Source organism: Hylobates moloch, unplaced genomic scaffold (assembly GCF_009828535.3).
Source record: "Hylobates moloch isolate HMO894 unplaced genomic scaffold, HMol_V3 SCAFFOLD_8, whole genome shotgun sequence".
Lineage (NCBI taxonomy): Eukaryota > Metazoa > Chordata > Mammalia > Primates > Hylobatidae > Hylobates > Hylobates moloch.
The window spans coordinates 13,913,686-13,938,796 of NW_026652283.1; the positions used below are offsets into that span (position 1 = coordinate 13,913,686).

Genomic DNA, 25,111 nt, shown 5'->3' on the forward strand with positions numbered 1-25,111 from the left:
TGGATTCTAGTCCAGGGGGAAAACCTCTAACAGTAGGGTGTGTCCATTTGCAGCCCAAACATCACTCCCATGGCTACCTTTACACCCCATAAGAAGACAGGAAGCCTTAAACATATGGAGAACCAGGGCCTGGTGAAATAAGGGTGTGAGTGGAAGGAATTATGGGTGTTTGAGCTGGAAAAGCACCCCCATTATGAAAAGCTTATAAGCCAGCCTAAGAAATTTCCAAGTTATGTTTAGGATGCTGGGAAGCCATTAAAGTATTATAAACCAAAATATGACATGAACATCTTTTTGTTTTATAAACGTCACTGCTGTTTCATTGCCAAGATGAACTAGGAGGATGAAGGTAAGACTGGAGATGAACGGCTTAGTTAGGAATCATTTCCAGTACTACAAAGGGAAAGAAAGTAACACTGAAAGGTTTCCCTTTCACTCCTACCATTACTAAATGTGTCCAATAATAATTGGAAATATACAGTATGTGACCTATTCAGACTAGCTTCGTTTACTTTGCAATGCACATTTAAGGTTCATCCATGCCATTGCCTGGATTGATCACTTATTTCCTTTTATTGCTGAAAATTCTATTGCATAGATATACCACAGTTTGCTTACCCAGTAACTAAATGAAGAACATCTTGGTTGCTCCCAGTTTTTGGCAATTATGTTTTGGCAATAAAGATGTGCATACAGTTAACTGTGTAGACATAAGTCATCAAATCAGTTGGGTAAATATTTAGATGCATGATGGCTGGATTATGGTAAGACTTTGTTTAGCTTTGTAAGAAACTGCCAAACTGTTTTCCAAACTGGCTGTACCATTTTACATTCCCATCAGTAACGAATAAGAGCTCCTGTTGTTCTACATCCTTCTTAGCATTAGAATATAGCTTTGTCAGGTTTTTGGCTTTGGATTTTAGCCATTCTAATAGGTGTATTGGTATCTTGTTGTTTTAACTTGTAATTCTCTAATTACACATGATATTGGGATTATTTTCATGTGATTATTTGCTATCCGTATATCTTCTTTGATGGGGTGTCTGTTAGATCTTTGGCCCATATTTTATAAATGAGACTTGATTTTTTAAAGCAATTTTAAGTTCATAACAAAATTGATCAGAAAGCACACAGAGTTTCCATATACTCCCTGCCCTCCCCACCCCCCACACACATAGCCTCCTCCATTATTCATATCCCACACTAGTGTGGTAACTTTTTTTTTTTTTTTTTACAATTGATGAATCTACATTGATACATTATTATTATTACCAAAAGTCCATAGTTTTTACTATGGTTCACTCTTGGGGTTGTATATCCTGTGGATTTTGACATATATATATATATTGACATGTAACTACTATTATAGAATCATATAGAATAGTTTCACTGTCTAAAAGTTCTCTGTTCTGCCTATTCATCCCTCTCTTCCTCCTAAATCTTAACAACCTCTGATTTTACTGTCTCCATAGTGCTGCCTTTTCCAGAATGTCATATAGTTGGATCATGCAGTGTGAAGCCTTTTCAGATTGCCTTCTATCACTTACTAATACGCATTTAAGTTTCCTCCACGTATTTTCATGGCTTGAGAGCTCCTTTCTGTTTAGTGCTGAATAATATTCCATTGTCTGATGTACCACAGTTTGTTTATCCATTCATTTACTGAAGAAAAACTTAGTCGCTTCCAAGATTTGGCAATTATGAATAAAAGTTCTACAAATATCCACTGGCAGGTTTTTGTAGGGACATACATTTTCAGACTATTTGGGCAAACATCAAGGATCTTGATTCCTGAATCCCATAGCAAGAGTACCTTTAGCTTTTAGTAAGAAACTGCCAAACTGTCTTCCAAAGTAGCTATACCACTTTTGATCCCCACCAGCAATGACTGAGAGGTTTTTTTGGCTCCACATCCTCACCAGCATTTGGTGTTGTCAGTGTTTTGGATTTTGCACATTCTAATAATGTATAGTTGTATCTCACTGTTGTTTTCATTTGCAATTCCTAAATGATACATGATGTTGAGAATCTTTCCATATGTTTATTTGACATCTGTATATCTTTTATGGTGAGGTGTCTTTTCAGATGTTTTACCCATTTTTTTAGCTGACTTTTTTTCATTGTTGAGTTTTAGAAGTTCTTTGCCTATTTTAGATCACAGTCCTTTATCAATTATGTCTTCGGCCAATATTTTCTCCCAGTCTGTGGCTTGTCTTATGATTCTCTAGGCGGTGTTTTTTTCACAGAGAAGTTCTTAATTTTAATGATTTGTTTAGAAATTATTTCTTTCATGCGTCATTCCTTGGTGTTGTATAAAAAAGTCACCACCATACCCAAGGTCACACAGATTTTCTCCTATGTTATCTTCCAGGAGTTTCATAGTTTTACCATTTACATGTAGGTCTGTGTCTCATTTTGAGTTAATTTTTGTGACTGGCATAATATCTATATCCAGGTTCATTTTTTTCTTTTTCTTCTTTTTGCATGTGGATGCCCAGTTGTTCCAACATCATTTGTTAAAAAGACTATATTTTAATAAAAATATGGCTCTATTCTGTCCAACCCCACAGGCAGTCAGACCTTATGGTTATCTTTCCTTGTTCCCTGAAAATCGCTGTTACTCTGTTATTTTTCAGGGTGCACTGATTTCATGTTGTTCAAACACTCATGTTTTACAATTTGTACAGTTAACGCAATCATTACAGGGTCCTGAGGTGACATACATCCTCAGCTTATGAAGATGACAGGATTAAGAGATTAAAGACAGGCATAGGAAATTATAAAAGTATTAATTTTGGGAACTAATAAATGTTCATGAAATCTTCAAAAAAAAAAAAAAAGACTATATTTTCTCCACTCTATTATCTTTGCTTCTTTACCAAAGTTGACATTATTTGTGTAGGTCGATTTCTGATTTCCCTATTCTGTTCCATTGGTCTATTTATCTATTTTTCACCAATATTATACAGTCTTCTGATTACTGTAGCTTTATAAAACTTGAAGTCAGTCCTCTGAATGTCTTTCTCATTTAATATTATTTTATCTATTCTGGATCTTTTGCCTTTCCATATAAACTTTTAATTTTTCTTTTATTATATATATTTTTAGATGGAGTCTTGCTCTGTTGCCCAGGCTGGAGTGTAGTGGCGTGATCTTGACTCATTGCAACCTCCACCAACTGGTTTCAAGCAATCCTCCTGCCTCAGCCTCCCAAGTAGCTGGGATTACAAGCATGCACCACCATGCCCTAATTTTTGTATTTTGGTAGAGATGGAGTTTCACCATGTTGGCCAGGCTGGTTTCAAACTCCTGACCTCAAGTGATCTGCCCACCTTGGCTTCCCAAAGTGCTGGGATTACAGGCATGAGTCACCATGCCCAGGCTCCATGTACACTTTAGAATGAATTTGTTGATATCCACAATACAATTTGCTGAAATTTTGATTTCAATTGCATTGAATCTGTAGACCAAATTGGGAAGAACTGACATCTTGACAATACTGATTCTTTCTATACATGAACATGAAATATTTCACCATTTACTTACTTTTTCTCTAATTTCTCTTATCAGAATTTTGTAGTTTTCCCCATAGAGGTCTTGCACATATTTTTGTTAGATTTGTGGCTAAATATTTCATCTTGTGCTAACATAAATGGTAGAATGTTTTAAATTTCAACATTTGTTCCACTTGTTCATTCCTGGTATATAGGAAAGTGATTGACCTGTATCCTATAATCTTTCCGTAATTGCTTATCTGATCTGGGAGTTCTTTGTCTATTCTTTTTTAAAATTTTCTACATAGACGATCACATAATTTGTGAACAAAGACAGTTATATTCTTTTCTTCCCAATTTGTGTTTTCCTTTTTTGTCTTATTCCATAAGCTAAGACAAGCATTATGATGTCAAAAAGTACTGGTCAAAGGAGTCATTCTTGCTTTGTTACTGATCTTAGAGAGAAAGCACTTGGTTTCTCACCATTAAGTGTAATGTAAGCTATAAGTTTTTTTGTAAAATGTTCCTTATCAAGTTGAGAAAGTTCTCCTCTATTCCTAGTTTGCTGAAAGTTTTTTATCACCCATTAGGGTGTTAGATTTTGTCAAATGCTTTTTCTGTGTCAGCTGGTATGATCATGTGATTTTTCATTCTTTAGCCTTGATTTGATAAATTTCATTAATTATTTTTTGAATGTCAATTGGTCTTGCATATTTGGAATAAATTCCACTTGGTCATGGCATATACACCTTTTTATACATTGTTGGATTCAATTTGTGAATGTTTTGTTGAAGATTTTTGCATTTATGTTCATGTGCAATATTGGTCTATAGTTTCCTTTTCCTGTAATACCTTTGCCTGCTTTTGGTATTAGGATAATACTGGCCTCATAGAATGAGTTAGGACGTACTCCCTTTGCTTCTATTTTCTGGAAGAAATTACAGAGAGTTGCTAAGATTTTTTGCTTAAATGTTTGATAGAACTCACTAGTGAACCCATCCGGGCATGGAACTTTCTGTTTTGCGAGGTTATTGATTATTAATTTAAGTTCTTTAAGAGGTATATGCCTGTTCTGGTTGTCTGTTTCTTCTTGTGTGAGTTTGGTAGATTGTGTCTTTCAAGGAATTTCTTTATTTCATCTAGGTTCTAAAATTTGTGGGCTGAAATATTTGCCCATATAGTATTCCTTTATTATCCTTTCAGTGTCCATGGGCTCTGTCGTGATATCTATCCCCTCTCTCATTTCTGCTATTAGTAATTTGCATCTTCTTTTTCTTGGCCTGGCTAAAGGCTTGTCAATTTTATTGATCTTTTCAAAGAATTAGTGTTTAGTTTTGTTAATTTTTCTATAGATTTTCTATTTTCAATTACATTGATTTCTGTTCTAGTTTTTATTATTTCTTATCTTCTGTTTATTTTGTGTTTAATTCACTCTTCTGTTTCTAGTTTCCTACGGTGGAAGCTTATGTTATTGATTTTAGATCTTTATTCCTTTTCAATACATGAATTCCATGCTACAAATTTTTCTTTAATCACTGCTTTTGCTGTATGACACAAATAAGTTGTATTTTTACTTTCATTTAGTTAAAATTATTTTAAATTTCTCAAGAGTTCTTCTTTCACCCATATGTTATTTAGAAGTGTGTTGTTGAGTCTTCAAGTATGTTGGGATTTTTCCAACAATCTTTCGGTTGTTGATTTCTAGCTTAATTCCATTGTGGTCTGAGAACATGCTTTGTATGATTTGTATTCTATTAAATTTTTGAGGTTTTTTTATGACCTAGAACGTGGTCTATCTTATGAATGTTCTGTGTAAGCTGAAGAAGAAAAAATGTGTATTTTGCTGTCATTGGATGAAGTAGCCTATAGATGTCAATTATATCCAGTTTATTTATGGTGCTATTGAGTTGAAGTATGTCCTTACTGATTTTCTACCTGCTGGATCTCTCCATTTCTGATAGCAAGGTGTTGAAGTCTCCAGCTATAATGGCGGATTCATCTGTTCCTCCTTAAAGTTCCATTAAGTTTTACCTCACACATTTTAATGCTCTCTTTTTAGGCCCATATATATTAAATATTACTATGACTTCTTGGAGAATTAACTCTTTTATCATCATGTAATGTTCCTTTTAATCCATTATAATTTTCCTTTCTCTGAAGTTTGTTCTGTCTGATATTAATATAGCTATTCCAGTTTTCTTTTTATTGGTATTAGCATATTTCTTTTTTATCCCTTTACTTTAAATCTATATGTGTCTTTGTATTAAAAAATATTTTATATTGGATGCACCAATGCCTTTTAATTGATGTATTTAGATCATTGATATTTAAAACGATTACTGATATATGAAATTAATATCGATCATATTTGTTATGTTTTCTATTCATTGCCTTTCTTCTTTGTTTCTATTTTTTGTCTTTTACTTTTTCTACCTTTTTTGGTTTTAACTGAGCGTTTTATTTGATTCTATTTTCTTTCCTTTCTTATTATATCAATTTTACTTCTTTTTTTACTTTGTTTAGTACTTGCCCTGGAGTTTGCAAAAAAATATAAATTTACAACTAATCCAAGTCCACTTTCAAATAACACTACATCACTTTATGGGTAGAGTAATACCTTATAACAATAAAATAATCCTAATTCCTCCCTCCTGTCCATTGTATCTTCATCGTCATTCATTCAACTTATACATGAGCTAGTATAAATACATTGTTTCCTTTACTACATTGAACAAACTGTTCTTTGTTAGATAAATTAACAGTAAGAAAAATTAAAGTGTTAATTTTACCTTTAAAATTACCTTTTTCTGTAATGCTCTTCCTTTCTTTAGGTACAATCCAATTTCTGAGCTACATCATCCCCTCCTCTGAAGAATCTACCGTATCATTTTTTTTTCAAGGCAGGTTTATTGGCAGCAACTTCCTTCAATTTTTGTTGCCCAAGAAAGTCTTAATTTATCCTTCACTTTTGAAGAGTAATTTTTCAGGGTATAGAATTCTAGGTTGGTGGATTTTCTTTTTGTCAAAATGCTTCAGATATTTCATTTCACTCTTTTCTTGCTTGCATAATTTCTGAGGAGAAGTTTGCATATGATATACCTGGCTGTCATTCTTTCGCATTTATCCTGCTTGTGTTCTCCGTGCTTCCTGAAATGTGTGGTCTGGTATCTGACATTGAGGGAAATTCTCAGTCATTATTTTTTCAAATACTTCTTATTTCCTATTTCCTCTCCTCTGGTATTGCCTCTCCATGTATGTTGCATGGAAAATAACATACATTTGTGCCACGGTTGTACCACAGTTCTTGGATATTCTGTTCTATATTTTTCAGTGTCTTTTCTCTTTGCTTTTCAGTTTTACCAGTTTCTATTGACATATCCTTGAGCTCAGAGATTTTTTTCCTTTGGCTGTGCCCAGACTCATTAGCAAAGAGACTGAGGAAAAAGGCATTTAAAGGCATTCTTCATTTCTGTTATAGACATTTTAATATCTAGCATTTCTTTAGAGGTCTTTCTTAGAATTTCTGTTTACATCAACCATGAGTTTTTGCATATTGTCTACTTTTTTCCCATAGAGACTTTGGCGTACTCTACCTATTTTTAAATTAGGTTATTTTTTTCCTCTTGTTGTTTTAATACTTCTTTGTATATTTGGGGTATAAGTCCTTCTGCACATACATATTATTTCCTTTGTGAATAACTTTCTAACTCTGTGGCTCATCTTTTCATTCTATTCACAGTGTCTTTAACGTAACAGAAGTTTTAAATTTTAATGAAGTCCAGTTATCAACCTTTTTTTATTTTCATGGATCTTTCTTTTGATGTCACTTCTAAAAGGTCTTCATGAAACTGAAGTTTACCTAGATTTTCTCCTATACTATAATCTAGAAACTTTACACTTGTGCATTTTACATTTAGGCATATGATCCATTTTGATTAATTTTTGTGAAAGTTGTTCACCTGTGTCTAGACTTTTTTTTTTTTTTTTTGGCCTATGGGCACTTGCTTTTTACAGCATAAATTTGTTTTTAAAAAGCTATTCTTTTGCCTTTGCTCCTTAGTAAAATATCAGTTGACTTTATTTGTGTAGGTCTACCTCTGAGCTCTTTATTTTGTTTCATTGAACTATCTGTCTATTTGTTCATGAATACCATGCTGTCCTACAGCCTTATAAATAAGCCTTGAAGTCTGGTAGTGTTAGTGATGGAACTCATTCTTCCTCTTTAATATTGTGTTGGCTACTCTAGGATTTTTTACCTTTCCATATAAATTGTAGAAACAGATGTTGATATCTACAAACTCAGTTGCTGGGATTTTACTTGAATTGGATTGAATCTATAGGTTAAGTTCGGAAGAACTGGCATCTTAACAATATTGAGTCTTCCAATCTGTGAACATGCAATATCTCTCCATTTATTTAGATCTTCTTTATTAGATCAGAGTTTTATAATGTTTCTCACATAGATCTGGTACATATTTTGCTAGATTTATACATAAGCATTTAATTTTCTTTGTGCTGTTTTAAACGGTACAGTGTTTTTAATGTCAAATTCCATCTGTTCATTGCTAGTATATAGAAAAGCAATTAACTTTTATACATTAACCTTGTATACTGTTATTTGATATAATTACTTATTAATTCCAGGAGTTTTGTGCAAATTTGGGGGCATTTTCTACATAGAAAATCTTATCATTTGTGAACAAAGACAGTTGCATTTCTTCCTTCCCAATCTGCATATCTTTATTTCCTTTTCCTGTCTTATTACACTAGTTAGGTCTTCTGGTGAACTGTTGTATAGAAGTGGAAAGAGGGGATATCCTTGCCTAGTTTATGACCTTACTAGGAGAAAAATCCAGTTTTTCACCCCTCAAGTATACTATCTTCATCTGGTTCTGCTGCTAGGCTAATGCTGGCCTTATACAAAATGTTCACTGCTTCTATTTCTGTAGAAAATTGTCTCAATCTTTCTTAAATATTTGGTAGAATTCTCTAATGGAACTTCTATTTGCTTTCTTTTTTTAAAAGGTGTTATGAACTGAATGTTTGTGTCTCTCCAAAACTAATACATGAAAATCCTAACCCCCAAGTTGATAATATTAGGAGGTGGAGCCTTTTGGAGACAATAGATGATGAGGATGAAACCCTCATGACTGGGATTAATGCCCTTACAAAAGACATCCCTGAGAGTTCTCTCACTCTTTTTCTCCCATTTAGGGGTTAGCAAAAAGACAGCTACCTGGAAACCAGGAAGAGGGCTCTCACCAGATACTCCCAACTCTTCTCTCTCATCTCTTACATTACTGTCATTCATCTTCCTTATCCATATGCTATAATCACCCAATACATCATTACTATTATCATTTGAATAACAGTTATAATTAAATCATTTTAAAAATAAGAAACATGAAAGATTTTATTTTACCTTATTTATTCTTTCTCTGTTGTTTTTTCCTTTTTAATGTGAATCTGAGTTTCTGGCCTATGTAACGTTTTTTTCTCCGTGAAGAATTTTTTTAACATTTCTTGTAGGGCAGCTCTGCTACCGATGAATTCTGTCAGTTTTTGTTTGCCTGAGAAAAATCTTCATTTCTCCTTTACTTTTAAAGGATAATTTCACTGGATACATAACTCTAGGTAATTTTTTTTTTCTTTCAGAACTTAAAATATTTCACTCCACTCTCTTCTTGCTTCGGTTCTGATGAGTCCACTATATAATTCTTACACATGCCTCTATAGGAAACATCTTCCCCCCATGCCAGCTGCTTTCAATATGTTTTTAGTCTTTGTTTTTTTGGAGTTTTCTATGATTTTCCTATGTGTACGTGTAGCTTTTTTGGTATTCACTCTACTTGGTGTTCTCTGAGCTTTTGGATGTGTGATTTGGTAGTCGCCATTAGTTTTGGAATATTCTAAGTTATTATTTCAAATGTTTATTTTGCTTCTTTCTCTTTCTTCTTTTTATGGTATTCCAACTATGTGTACATCTTTTGACACAATCCTACAGTTCTTAGATACCCAGTGTGGACAGCGTTCATTTTTATATTTTTCATTCCTTTTTCCCTTCACGTTTTATTTTGGGAAGTTCCTATTGATGTATCTTTTTTTTTTTTTTTCCTATTTTGAGATGGATTCTCGCTCTGTCACCCAGGCTGCAGTGCAGTGGAGCAGTCTCAGCTCACTGTAACCTCCACCTCCCAAGTTCAAGCTATTCTCCTGCCTCAGCCTCCTGAGTAGCTGGGACTACAGGTGCCTGCCACCACACCCGGCTAATTTTTTTGTATTTTTAGTAGAGATGGGGTTTTACTTATTGGCATACCTTAAAGCTCACTGATTCCTTCCTCAGCTGTGTCCCAGCTACTGATGAGCCCAGGAAACACATTCTTCTTTTCTGTTAGTTTTGTTTATTTCTTATTTCTAGCATAATATCCTTTTGATTTTTTTAAAGTTTCTATCTTTCTGCGTATATTACCCATCTGTTCTTGAATGTTGCCTATTTTTAATATTAGAGAACATTTCACAGTCCCATCAGCTTCTGTTCAGGGAAACTGATCTTGCCTATGATTTTCTGTATTTGTCTGTCCCTTTCCAGGTTTCAAGGTATGATGGATTCCCTGGGAACTTTAATATTCTGACTGGTCCAAGAAAAGTGATTGTTATTCAGTTTGTTTAGCTTTTTCTTTTTGTAAGAATGGAAGTGATGACTTACAAGCTCGTTGCATTTCAAGGCTGAAATTAGAAGTCTGTTCCAGCTTACTGTTCCAGTAATGTTCTAGAGCTCCCTTATCTAGCTATTATTCTTGCCTCTTCAATATTTTTTCACATTTATTTTGGCTCAGCCATGTGTTATATATATTTCAGCATTTTTAAAGTGTGCGACACAAAGAGGAATTTATCTTACCATCATTGACACTGTAGGGCTCGAAGTAGAACTCAATTGACAAGCGTTTAGCATTTTACTATTAGTTTTATTTGGTTTGTTTCTAACCCTCAAGTTACTCATATTCGCTTAACTTTAAAGAATGTGCAAGAACACATATCCGATTAATACACATATATTTAATCACAAAATATCGATTATTCTCCATTAATAAATGTGTTAAAAATTATTTTACAGACTCAAATATTTACATATGTTATCTTTTAGCCTTAATAATCCAAGAGTCATTACCTTATTCAAATTAGAAGATTCCACTTCAGATTCACTTTGCCAATCTTTTGTTCTTTTCAACACAAATGCCACAGGAATATTCTCTTGCTAGCAGCTCCAAGAGTAAATTTCTTAGTAAATTGTCAGACAAAACCAAAATCTAACAGTTATACAAACATGGGTACAGGTCAATGTTTCCATGTAGCACACTGGAGTATTTTATAAGAAAATTTCACTTTATACCTCATCTATTTTGTTCTTTCTGTTTGGAAATTAATTTTAAAAGCTCATCAAAGATTGTTATGCTTATTTGTTATACACATGATCCTAATATAGCTACATGGTTGATATGGCTCATACACTGTAATTTAAGCATCAATTTTGGATTGTTTGGTGGCGACTTATCAATTGGCCTCTTCTTTATTTTGCTTTTGCTTTTTCTAGCATTTATCTGGATAATAATAATACTTTGGGTCTCAAGAAAGAGAAGAGAGAGAGGGGGTAGGAGAGAAGAAATAAAAATGTAACACCAGTCTCCCTCATAAGATATTTTAGGTAGTTAAACCACCTAAAAAAAACCCTGAAATATCTTTATACATACTTTCTGAAACTATCATCATCTGCTATATTCTTATTTTGAAATAACTGGCCAAGTCTTGATACATATACTGACAAAAACACACAACTTAGCCAGCTTTCTTCTAGCTGTTCCAAACCCATTTCTTCACAGTGTAAGATAGAAAAGCAAATTGCACCACAGGGAGGTGTACATTTGGACATAAAAAGAATAAAAGTGACTTCCCAGAACCCTTCTTTCAAGTCCAAAGGATTTGGCTTAGTGATCTTTGGTACATGCTGTCTGCAGCTCTGCTGGAGGATGGGGGCTGGTGTGTATGTTAATGTAATAGGTTAGTGTTAGTAACTATTACCAAACACATCTACCCTGTACAGGTACCAGGCTTTTGCTTAAGCACACTAAAAGAAAATTCGACAGTAATTAATGAGATTTTCCCTAGAAAACCTCAGGACAAAGACAAAAACTGTGGATAATATAAAGTAAAAACATACATATACACACTCATATATGTATATATAATATATACCCACTATACCCACATGTGGGTATGTGTATATATAATATATACCCACATGTGTAATAATACATATATATTATTTTCTGTGAGTTTTAGAGTTCAAGACAACTGCTCATAGATTTAAGCCATTGTATTCATTCATGAAACAAATATTTACTAATACCTACTATGTGCATGGCAATGAGCTGGTTGCTGAGTAACTGTACTGGCCCTGAGTTCATTCATTTCATTCAATATTGATTGAGCAGCTACAATGTGGCAGGCTCCTGTGGGTCCTAGAGATGTAAACAGATGAAATCTCTTCCCTCAAGCTTCATGGTCCTTAGATTTTAGTACAGGAAAACAGATACTAAAACAAAAACCAAATAAATAAATAGTGTGTTATATGGTGGTAAGTGCTATGCAGAAAAGTAAAGCAGGGAGAAGAAAGAGGAGTTGGAGGGATTTGATTGGTATCTGATTTTAAGGAAGGTGATCAAGGAAGGTTTCACTAACAAGATGTCATCTAGGCAAAGACCAAAAGCAGGTGATGAAGTGAGCCATCCATGTATCTGGGGATAGAATGTTCCAGGCAGAAGAAAGGGCAAGTGTAGAGCTTCTGAGGCAGGCATGCACTTGGCCTGTTTAAGGAACAGGAGGCCACCAGTGTGGCTGGAATGGAGAGCACAAAGTAGGGCAAGTGGAAGAAGAAGAGATGAGTGAGGAGGTGAAGAAGGGTGTGGAGTATGAGAGGAAAAGAGGAGTGAAGGAGGACTCCAAGGTTTGTGGGCCAAGAAATCGGAAGAATGAAGTTCCATTTCCTGAGATAAAGACTGCAGGAAAAGCAGATTGGAAGGTAGGGATCAAAAGCCAGTTTTGTGCAAGATAACTTGGTAATATCTTTTAAACATGCAATGGAGATGCTCAGGGACCATGGAGTGCAAGAGTCTGGAGTTGAGGGCAGAAATTCAGGAAAGAGATACAAATTTGCAAATTTATCAGTATAAAGGTGCTATTTAAAGCCACAAGATTGGATGAGGTCACTTGAAGACAGCATAGATATAGGAGTACCCTGAACTCTGAGGCACTTTAAACAGTTGGGCTGATGAGGTAAAAATGAGGGAAGGTAATTGGAAAGTTGAAGTAGGAGGAAAACCAGGAAATTTTAGAATCCTGGAAACTGTGCAAAGAAGGTTTTTCATGGAAAAGACATTGATCACTTGTTTCAAATGTTGCAAATAAATACGATGAGAACTGGGAACTGGATTTGGCAGTGTGAAATTGGTGGCTGAGTGGTGTGGATGACAGCGTGAATGGAGTGGGCTTAAGAGAATAGGGAGGGGTGGCAATGCAGAGAGTCAATCTAGGCTTTCAAGCTATTATCAAATGGTTCTGAATCACATACAATTCATGGAGACAGGCCCATTATAAACGTTTATCAGTCATCATTTGGTCTGAAGATAACATTGTGAATCACACAAATCTAATGATATATCCTGCTCCTATTTAGTAGTGTACCAAATACGGTTTAAATGCACAATGCTTGAGAAACAGAACTACAACAAAATGACAGAAAGTTGTAAAATGAGTGGAAGCAATAATGTGGTGAAGCATTTACTTAAGTCTTTTTTTAACAGAAAAATTTCCTTTTCTTTTTTCCATTCCTTCTCTTTCTATTAGACCTTGACCTCCACTCCCCACAGGGAAGGTAAACCAGAGCACAGATGCAAAGAGAAACCACAGATAGCCATTCCTACGTTTTAACAGACCAATGTCTTGGCATTAACAATTGGAGTCTAACAAGAACCCTCTGCTCCCCCCAGTTCCCAAACAACCCCATTCTCAGAGGCCTGAGATAAACACTCTTTCTGGAATAGGAAGAGAGGACAGTTAGGAAAGCAAGGGAGATAAATTTTGGTGTGGACTTATATCCCTTCCCTCTTAGGCTGAGCCAGTGACCTGGAATTAAAGAAGAAGAGACAGACAGAGCAATCCCTGGTTAATGGCCATCATTAAAAAATCAGGAAACAACAGGTGCTGGAGAGGATGTGGAGAAATAGGAACGCTTTTACACTGTTGGTGGGACTGTAAACTAGTTCAACCATTGTGGAAGTCAGTGTGGCGATTCCTCAGGGATCTAGAACTAGAAATACCATTTGACCCAGCCATCCCATTACTGGGTATATACCCAAAGGACTATAAATCATGCTGCTATAAAGACACATGCACACGTATGTTTATTGCGGCACTATTCACAATAGCAAAGACTTGGAACCAACCCAAATGTTCAACAACGATAGACTGGATTAAGAAAATGTGGCACCTACACACCATGGAATACTATGCAGCCATAAAAAATGATGAGTTCATGTCCTTTGTAGGGACATGGATGAAACTGGAAAACATCATTCTCAGTAAACTATCGCAAGGACAAAAAACCAAACACCGCATGTTCTCACTCATAGGTGGGAATTGAACAATGAGAACTCATGGACACAGGAAGGGGAACGTCACACTCCGGGGACTGTTGTGGGGTTGGGGGAGGGGGTGGAGGGACAGCATTAGGAGATATACCTAATGCTAAATGACGAGTTAATAGGTGCAGGAAATCAACATGGCACATGGATACATATGTAACAAACCTGCACATTGTGCACATGTACCCTAAAACCTAAAGTATAATTAAAAAAAAAAAATCCCTGGTTAGCTTTGAAGGAGTTGGAACAAGGGGAACCTCTCCTTCACAGCCTGTCAGGGCAATGAGAGATCTCACCAAATCCCCTATGATTAAGGAGGAACAAGAAGGACCCACTCATGGGATGGTCAGGCAGATGGATCTCAAACAGGGTGGCAGAGCCACTCTGCAAATGGGGCCCGGGGTGTGTCTGATGCTAGCTCCCTGGCTCCGAGAGTGCCACAGGTGTGCTGTCAGTCGCGGGACCTGTGCACTTGCTGCAATCTGACAAGGGGATTTCAACAGCAGGTGTGCTCAGGTGCTTCAGTGGATGGCAGCACAGAGGGGCAGCTGTGCCTGACCAAATGAGGGAGTCTTCCAGTGCTAGGCGTAAGCCCTTGTATCTTAGATTTCACACCAGGGAGTAAAGAAGCAACAGCAGAACCCCACGGTGGCTGAATTGGCCATAAACCCACTAAGAGAAATCTGAAGTTTTAGGCTGAATTCGCGTAAAATGGACTATTTCAAGTTTCATGTCAGAACACAGAATAAAAATTAAGATAGAAATTAGTTCGTTTTAAGAAAAAGTAAAGTTACAGTTGCTTTCTGTGCCTACGGTGGTGGAGAAATTTGCACCATACACATAAACCCATAATTGCATAGATAATGTGTTTACAAGCCCTTTGGGAGAAATGTGTGGTACAGGGAAAAACAAAACACTATGCTTGGAAAGATAAAACTAGATTTCTTCTAGCTCTGTTATTCTCTTTAGAATCTCAAGAAAAGTAGTAATGCTTTTTGAGTCTCAACACTTGATAAAATGAAATGCCTCATAAGACTGTTGTGATTATCAAATGCCATAATATACAAAAGTGATAAATAAACTTTAAATGTTTCAAAATAAAAAATGAAGGAACTGAAACCAAGTGCTACAATATGTCAGGCTCCTTATCTTATGGTAAACATGATATGTATTTTACATTTAATGTAATAATTTATAGTAATACTGTATTATGTTATTTTATATTATATTCCTGGCTGGCCTGGGATAGCCATATTTTACAGATATCATCCCAGCATAATTTTTAATAATGCCCTTTTCACTCTCAAAACTTCTGATTTGTATGATAAATTACATAGTCACTCTATACATTCTTTCCATACAATATCCTTGCAAAGTAAGGTCAGTATTTTATTCCCTTTTCACAGGTGAGGAAACTGAAGTTTACATGGCTTGAGTAGCTAACCTATGCTCTCACAGCTAGTCATGCTGCCCTATTGGAAATCAAATCTGGGACTGTCAACTTGAAAGGTCAGGCTATCCAATTTACTGTACTATTGTGTAAGGTGCAATATGACTCTTTCCATTTGCATTAGAACCAAAGCATGTAAAGTGAATCACTCTCTCCCAGGCACAGAGCATGGGACCCAGCTAAACTGACAACTGTGAGTTAAGCACAGAATGAAGGCTAGTCTTTGAATTCCTGAGCAGGCAGCTTCCCAAGTCCTGTTTACTTTCAGTGCGATTTGGCCTTTGCGTTGGATTGGAGAGCAGTACAAATGTATGCAGATTAGCCGTAAGCAAATCAACTTGGAAATATTACATTAACAATCCCTCTCTTTGGTTTCATTTTACTTAGGTTTTATTCAAATATTCTTAAAAGGAAAGCCTACATCTCCTTCAAACATGCCTTCTCTTTGACATTCTAAAGCTTTTAATTGTGTCCAGCTTCTAAATCTAATTTAGTGAAGCCAAAAAAAAAATTAAGGCTATGTTTATTTCAGTTAAGCCCGGAGTAAAGGTTCATGCCAGATCTCATTTTATCAAAATGAATTCACCATCCCCTAGTAAATATTGGATGAAACTTATACTGGTGACCAGAAAGACTGCCTGGCCTTGGTTTGCAGAATTATATGACCTTACATTAATATTAGAAATCTAAATGATTAAAATCTAGGTTTTCAAATGAACATTATTTCTATTGTAAAATCTGCTTTCAGCAAAAAAGCATTTTGTAACATTTGTTCACTAAAACTGTCTTTACAAGCCAAATGAGATGGGTATTTGGGGGAACAATTTTTAGTTAATTCAGTACAAAACAATCTGAATAAAGACGGAGAAAAATTGGAATCACTTTCTAACTGTAGTTCTACATAAGTATATTTATTTTTAAGAATAGTGAGGGCAGCAGGGAAATTGAAACTTAGTTTTAAAATACATATACATATAGAACATGTATCTGAAATTATGCCCACTAATCTAGAACACCTGTTTCAAAACGTGACAACTTGTTTAGGAACATTCAACAGCAAACACAATATTAACCCAGAATGTTCAATTAAGGATCAGAGCTGAACAAACTAAAAGGTAGATTGTATGAAATTTATGTATTTAGATGTTGAACCAAAAAGAGAGAGACCATGGAGTTGTTTTCTACTTGGGAAAATGTATGTTTATTTAAAATTCAAAGGAATCCTTCTACCATTTCTATACAATCAAAAATAAGTCTCAAGAATTGGACAGCACATCTGTGAGTCTTAATGGATAATATTAATCCGTGTACATGAAACACGTAAAACATATATCAGATTCTCCCAGAATAACATGGAAGAGTGTCCACATCTGGAATCTCCACTTACAGAGTGGTTAGACACAAGAAAACACTGCAAAAGTTGAAATGATGTTCATTTGCAGAACTAGAGTTTAATCATTTTGATTTATAATATTTATGTAAGGTCGTATTCTGCAAACCAAAGCCAGGGAGTCTTTCTGACCAGTGTAATTATATCCTTATAGCCCAGGGAGTGAGTGGAATATATTCTTGGATAATGTGAACTGAGAGAAAAACGCCATAGAGAGAAAACATTCAAAATCCAAGGCTATATGTAGGTGGATTCAAAACAAAACAAATTACAAGTGAACTATAAGTAATAAAGTCAGAAGACACCCAGAAGGCTAGGCAGACTGGCCATTATGGGGACTTCTGGGATTTTCAAAAGGAAGATTGGGAATGTTAATTGGAATAAAATAAGGTGTGAATAAAGCAGGTAGAAATGGGGGGAAAATGACCTGAAAAACAAACAGCAAATGAAGGATCATGCCAGTGCTTGTCAGCTACAGTGAGCCTCCTGTTTCTGAAAGAACATCGAGCTGAGTGTTGCAAGAATCAAACTTAAGACACTGGGAAAATATTTCTATCCATGTAAGCATAGGAAACTTTAAGTGTATTAATTATTAAGGAATACAAGTTACGTGCAGTGACTTGTTAAATAAGCCGCTGATACCAAGCAAGTGCAGAGACACTGAGGAGTCATGAAGCGAATGAGAAAAAGTCACTTTTATTACAACTACTAATGCCCCAGGAATTTGGAGATCTTTAAATACTAATCTAATCTATTCCAGCATCATTATTACCATGTCTATTTAGCACTGAAATTTTGGTCTGTACATGAACATCAATCATTTGGGCAATAGTTTCATTAAATTCATTTGCAGTCCTTTAACTCTTTTTTTTTTTTTTTTTTTTGAGACAGAGTCTCGCTCTGTCACCCAGGCTGGAGTGCAGTGGCGCCGTCTCGGCTCACTGCAACCTCCACCTCCCTGGTTCATGCCATTCTCCTGCCTCAGCCTCCCGAGTAGCTGGGACTACAGGCGCCCGCCACCACGCCCAGCTAATTTTTTGTATTCTTTAGTAGAGATGGGGTTTCACAGTATTAGCCAGGATGGTCTCGATCTCCTGACCTCGTAATCCGCCTGCCTTGGCTTCCCAAAGTGCTGGGATTACAGGCGTGAGCCACCGCACCCGGCCTGCAGTCCTTTAACTCTTAATGTTCAATATCTAATAGTGACTGAGAAAAACAGGGCTGTGTTTATTTGCTTATTTGTTCTTTCTGAAAAATCAAGAAATTTTTCGTCTATTTTTTGTCACTTCATCTCAGGCTTTCCTTATATAGACTGAATTCTGATACTTAATTCTTAACATATTTTAAAATATTAATAGTAAAATGTATCTTTATATCTAAAGCCAAAAAAATGTATCCACATCTACTATGAACAAAGAAAACACCAGTGCTAGGCACTGGTGGGAGGGGAGGTGGAAGATACATGAAAGCACAAGACAGAATTAATACTCAAGGGCTTTGCAGTTCTGATGGGGAGAAAGATGTTCACTAACAATACTAGCTCATGGCAGAATGTGACCTCTGTTGCATACTAGAGGGGCAGAGTGCTACTTCGATAGAAGAGGGTGAAGACTTTAATGAAAGGAATTCCACTTCCAGTAATTTCTCTCAAAAGATCTATTGGACAAATGCAGAAAGTTACATGCACCTAGATGATTCCTAGGTTAATATTTAGCCTATTTGTACTAAATAGCCAACAGCTTGATTATGCCAACATGCCAATTCACACGGATACTGGATTTAGAAATGATAGAAAATAAAATACTTTAAAGAAAAGTTGTTTCTGTTCATAAATGGTATCTAGGACCAGCCTACAGATCTCCACCATCCTCATTTCGTGACTATGATAGACATTACTAATCGATCATGGCATACTTTCCTTTGTGCTCTATGGCCTTAGAATCCTTCCTTCCTGAGAGTTACAACCCACTGAGGTGAATGCATTTGCATATCCAGGGTATAGACAGTGATTTTCTTACTATGCTACTTTGGTCTGTGAAAACCCCTGAAGGCTACTGGGGGAAAGGACGGGGAGGGAGAGTAGGTAGAAGGCCAAGACTGCTCACTTTTGGATCCCAGCTATGATATTAGAAAGGAGCTTAGTAACCACCTTTGGATGCAGGCACAAGGAGATTTTTTGGGATCTGGTAAAGATGCAGTGGTGATATCTCAGGCGTTTTTCATTTGGGAATATTTACACAGGTTTAAACTCTATAATATGCATTTTTATATATTAAATGTAGTTTATACTTCAATACAAATTAAACAAACAAGCAAAATAATAGCTAACCTATCAGAACCAAAACAAGATGGCGACTTCAAACTTTATAGACCATCAAATGTAGGCTCATATCTAGGCTCAACATTGTAACTTGCCATGTGATTTGGGCAAGTCATTGGAGCGCTCTGTTTCATTTTCATTACCTGAAAGAGGGATAAAGAATATCTAACTCACAGGATTGTTATGAGGAGTAAATGGCGTAATAATGAACTTAGTATCATGTCTAATGTATCATCATCATATGTTAATAATGATAACTAACATTTATGTTCCCAGATCTGTTCTAGGGACTTAGTTTTCTCCAAAAAACCTTGTGTGGCAAGGCCTTTATTTTACAAAGAAGGAGACTGAAGCAGAGACTTTAATTACTCATCCAAGATCTCTCAGCTATTAGGTGGAAAAGCCAGAATTGGAATTCAAACAGGCTGCATATTAATCGCTGCATTCTCTTGTGTAATAAGGACCTGTTAAATAACAGTTATTACTATTACAAGAATAAATCCTAGCAGAGATGTGGGAGGTTATAGGGAAGAATTGAGTGTGGGCTGAACTGCTGTTCTCCAGGAGGCAAAGGGCAACTCTTGGGTTAGGCTTTGAAATTCTGTGCTAAATAAATGGCTGCTATTATTATTACGCAATCTTCATACCTAATTTGAGACAGAAAATGAAAGTACATAATACATGCAATATTGTTATTGTACTCTATAAATAGAGAAAACAGCTTGTGGAAGGTTAATGTCATGCTCCCCTTTGGTCCACTACAGCCTGCTTCTAAAATCTACCCCAGGGAAGCATTCTACCTCCGCAGGCTACATCCAAAACCAATCTTGGTTTTGTTGTGACTATGGGTGATTTTTTTCCTCTGTATTTTCTACATTTTCTATAATGAACACACTTAATCTTAGAGTGGAAAACTGACTTTGAAAATAAAACAAAGCAGAAACAAAAACCAATCTCGGTAAGGCAATAAGAACCACATGTCTTTTAAATGGAAAACATGCTTATTTCTCCTTTGTTTCTTAGAAGCAGCTTGCCAGATACACAGTCCACAGCTTTGAGCCATTTACATAAACACACCCAAGCCAAGTGTTTCCACGCAACAGCCAAATTGCACCCATATTAGCAATTTAATGACTTTGAAAGTAATAAATGGTAGAAACTGATATTCACTTTGCTAGAATTCACCTTAGATATTCCTTACAAACCACAATCCAGTGGCATTTGCTGTAGGTGGTAGATGTAGATATTCAAGAAACTTTGAAAGAAAACACTATTCATCTTGAGATGGGGGGAGAAATGCTAAGTGGTAACAAAAGGTAGAAATCTTTCCGGTGAAATGTAATGTCCAGGAACTGAATGGTAGTGGATCATAGTAAATCATCCACCAGAGGGCACTGCCAGAATATACAAAGTTTTCCTGGGAAAGAAAGATTGGACACCCCCTAACTCTAAGCAAAGAGAGCTAATATGGTTAGGTTAACAGAATTCCACTTTTATTATGCTTCCTTTTCCTTTATAAATCAGGTCAGTCTTTTCCTCCTGATGAAGGAATTCATGAACTGCCTGCTCCCCTTACTGTTACGACTTTTAAAATTGCTGCAACCATTTGATTGTAAAAGTATTTTACAATAAATGTATTTTACAATAAATGCTACGTTCCATGTGCTAAGTACTGAAGTTATTACCATGACGACAAGACCACCTTCTTGCCTACAGTTCGGAGATTAATAAAGGGCTTCTGAGATAACCACAAGGCACATGAAATAACCCGGGAACTATAAATTGCAGAAGGTAGATGCTGTTTTGTTTTGCACTTAAAGTACCATTGCTGTTCAGTGAAGAGAATATTGCCCACAGATGTTTTGGAAAGCCATCTGAGGAAGGCACGGAAGGTTGTACAAATAGAATAGGCAGAAAGGAAAGCAGAACACAGCATTAGCAAAGTCATAGGAGTCAAAATTTCATTGCTAAGGAAAACTAGTGCCTTTCATTTCGTATTTCTGGCTGTCCTACTGAACTGGAATGCTTCAAATGCACCAATTCACCTGCCTTAGATATGGACTGATACTTCAGTCCCATCTGCTGTAATAGGTGGGCTTTTCATATTTTCTGAAGCTATTATCCATAGTGTTTCCCCTCTAATTTCAAAAGCGTAGAGAGAAACAAAATGGAAAAACTCTTGTTTTGGACAGAGAAGGCTCTGAAGCAAGCCACCTCCTAGAGACGGAGAGCTCATTTTGTCCTGCCTGAGCCAAGATAGGACACAGTAGGAGTTTGCTGCAAGAACACAGAACACATCAGGTTTTCATGTAGCAGTGCCCTAAGAAGGAAACTGGACAAGGATAACTTGAATTGAGGAAACCAGTCCAGCTGGAGCACCACCCTGTGGTTTTGCATGGACTAGGAATAGAAATTTGCTCTGAAGAAATATGTTTTTAAAAGTGAACCTTCACACAGTATATGAAGTTTCATAGAATTTTTTGGATTGGAACCAGATCTAGCATGCATGTTCTTAGGTATTAAAGCCTAATATTATTATATTACTCTTCGAAAAAAATGAATTCTTTCATCAGAGTAATTTTCTTAAAATATAACACTGCTTTTTACTTACATTAAATTCTCTGCTGTTTTCGATGTTATGCTACTTAGGAAAATGCCATTTTCTTGTTAAATTAATATGTGCAGACAAGTATTTACTTACCACACATGAACATGAGCCCCTTATAAGTCATCACTCCTAATATTTATGGTCTAAGAATGAGGTAGTTAGGGTGAGTCACATATTTACACTTAGCAGAGAGATTAAGAAAAAAATTAGCACCACAATTTCCCTTAAGTAATGGAAAAAATGTGACTTGTTACACATTTATTTTCTGGGTCAGTGTTTTTCCAGCTTTTCCATAGAGTCTTAAGGTCATCCAAGGTTTCTTTAGGTTTTCCTAAAAGAAAGAATGGGGGAGTTGTGATGGGTGCTTGACTTTAAATGTGATAACAATTATCTGCGACTTTTAGAGAACACAACTAACCATTGTGAAGGTTACTGTTCCAGATAGTGAAAAATATGAACCAGCAGTGTAGGCTTTGAATGCTTGAAATTGATGATCTTAAATTTCTTAAATAACAGGGCCCTAGACATGCACTTTGCTCACAAAAGAGATCGTTTACCCCAATCTGTAGACACTTGCTTAAAGTGGGAGAGTCTAGTATTTAGAAATAGAAGGAAAACAGTAAGATTCAGAAAAATACCATTGAGATTTATAAAGAACTAGAGAACCACAGTTCCTGGAAAGTCCAGGAGTAATTGAATAGCTTTTATAATATACAGAAAAAGAATATTCATGGTGCATTACTTTTGGCAGCCTATCATCTAAATATGGCACCTAGAATAAATGCATTGACTGAAGGGAAATTGTATGATTTGCATAAACTTTACCAGTGGCTATAAATTATCCTCTCTGGTGACTTTTCAAGATAGATAGTGTTATGGGTTGAATTGTGTCCCCTCAAAGGACATTGAAGTCCTAATCTTAGTACCTGTGAATGTGACCTTATTTAAAAATAAGATCTTTGTTGATGATCAAGCTAAGATGATTTCATTGGAGTAAGCCCTAAGTAATTAAATATGACTATGTTCTTATGCAGTGGGGAAATTTGGACACAGAGACAGATACACACAGAGAGATAATATGGAAACATAAGGAGAACACCATCTGTAAGCCAAGGACGGCCTGAGGTTACCAGAAGCTAGGACAGAGGCAGGGAACAGATTCTCCCTTACAGACTTTGGAAGGAACCAATCCTTCTGACGCCTTGATTTTGGAGTTCTAGCCTCCAGAAGCACGAGGCAGTAAATTTCTGTTGTTTAAGCCCTCCAGTTTGTGGTACTTTGTTGAGGCAGTGCTAGCAAACTAGTACAGTTATATATTCTGAATCCTTGTTTTTTGCTTTGCCGTTTAGCCCCTGAGTCTCCCTGGCAATCAATAAAGCACAGAAGCTTCGTTCAGATTGCCAACCACCCGGTTCGGTTCTGGACAACCTCATACTGCCATCCACATAAGGCAAGTTCCTTTTAAAGTTTGCCAGACCAAAGCAATTAAGAGGGCAAATCTGTTGGAAAAACTCACATATTGCATTATGAAGCCAAATATAAATTCTACTTTGATTATTGTTCCTTATGAAGGAGAGCAGTGTCTCTAATAATCAGAAAAGAATCAGGGATTGATTGTATTTAATTTTCTTCGAGGAAAATTTGGCCAAATAGCTAAAGTAACCTGATTAATGAGAAATTTGCAGAATGGGAAAAACACTGCAATTATAAGCAGCAACCATGGACATCCACTGATAGCCAAAGAACATAGCCAGTCTTCTGGTGCGTACATTATGTGGCAGCTCATTGGTCTCCTGCCAAATAGGACAATCGATGTAGGCTGAAGTTTGTCTCAATCTCACTCGGCAATCACATTCATAAACACTGCCTCTGTGTCTTATTTAGGTGAGACAGCAACTTAAAGACTATTCTGCAAACAGAATTTTCATAACTAGAATTTTAAAAATGTATTAAACTTCAAAAGGGCCTTTCCTAATATTTGATGGAGGAGCTTTAGAATAGTTAATTTAAATGAAATTGTAGGATTATATATTTTCATTTTTTAAAATGTTAAGTTGCTAAGTGTGAAGGCTTTAAACACTGACACCTCATATTGATTCTTGCTTTAGAAAGAGACTTGGAAAAGAAACCAGTGTATGTATAAAATGATTAATTGGGATAAGAAACTCAGCTAAGAGATATTCAGACTGGAAAAAACTAAATAAAGAATATAAAACAAGCAATTAAAAAAATAAAGGGAAAAAGCAGGCATGGTGTTGAAGTATATTAAGTAATCTAACACCACTGTGTTTTTTCATCTTCATTTTCCAGTGTCTATGCTGCATTGTGACTTTCGGAAAAACATGCACACACCTGGTGCCACCTGGGTAGGTGTGACCAGAACCTGCCTGTTGGAAAATAAAGGATTAAAAAAATGAAATGAGAGAAAATGACACATAAAAGGACAACTTAAGGTTTCCGCAAAGCAAATACATAACCAAGCTGATCAACCCTCCAGCATAGTCTTTCTGAGCTGTGTTTCCACAGGAAAATGAGGGTGGAGGCGATCACAAAAGTCTTGGCTCTCATCCACCCCCATGGCCTGCTGACACAGGCCCAGCTCCCTAGAGCACTGGGGTCACAACGAAGTTGCTGCCAGAAGAGCTGCTTTCATTAAAATTGAGTAAGAAGAGCAGGTAATGGGGTTGGGCAGAAACTAGGACGTGCAAGTGGTTGGGATTGGGGGACTCCTCTTTCTAATTGGGAAGGCTGAGTAGGGCTTCTTGGTAGTACCTGACAATTATCTTGTTCTAGCATTCACAGCCCTTCTGTACTCCTGGAGTCACTGCAGGGCCCCCAGGGGACTCTGAAAGCAGCCAGTTGTTAAGCAAGGGTATTCTCCACTAGGACTACATACAATGAAGTTTATATTATAGAGCTGGATCCTTCACCCTTTTTGTGCTGTAAACCATTTGTGCATAGCCTGTGAACTATTTCTCATAATAATACTTTTAAATATATATAAAATATATGTCACTACAAATAAAATCAACTATGTAGAAATATCTCTATAAAAATATTTAGAAATATTGATATACTGTTAGAAAAACATTTTTAAAAATAAGTAGGTGATATAGTAATTACATTCTTTATTAACATGTTCAATATAATCT

At 36.1% G+C, this 25,111-nt stretch overlaps 1 protein-coding gene across 3 annotated transcripts in view; it reads right to left on the reverse strand.

Moving 5' to 3' along the window:
• Positions 1-25,111, reverse strand: part of RERG (RAS like estrogen regulated growth inhibitor) — a 125,928-nt gene that overhangs the window by 23,955 nt on the left and 76,862 nt on the right. Inside the window, exon 2 of one of the 3 annotated variants that reach the window (XM_032159716.2) lies at positions 11,903-12,084. The exons of the other annotated variants lie outside the window; for them this stretch is intronic. Coding sequence (XP_032015607.1) covers positions 11,903-11,960 — 58 coding nt within the window. The 5' untranslated portion in view covers positions 11,961-12,084. The remainder of the gene's footprint in view (positions 1-11,902; positions 12,085-25,111) is intronic. 3 annotated transcript variants of the gene reach the window in all.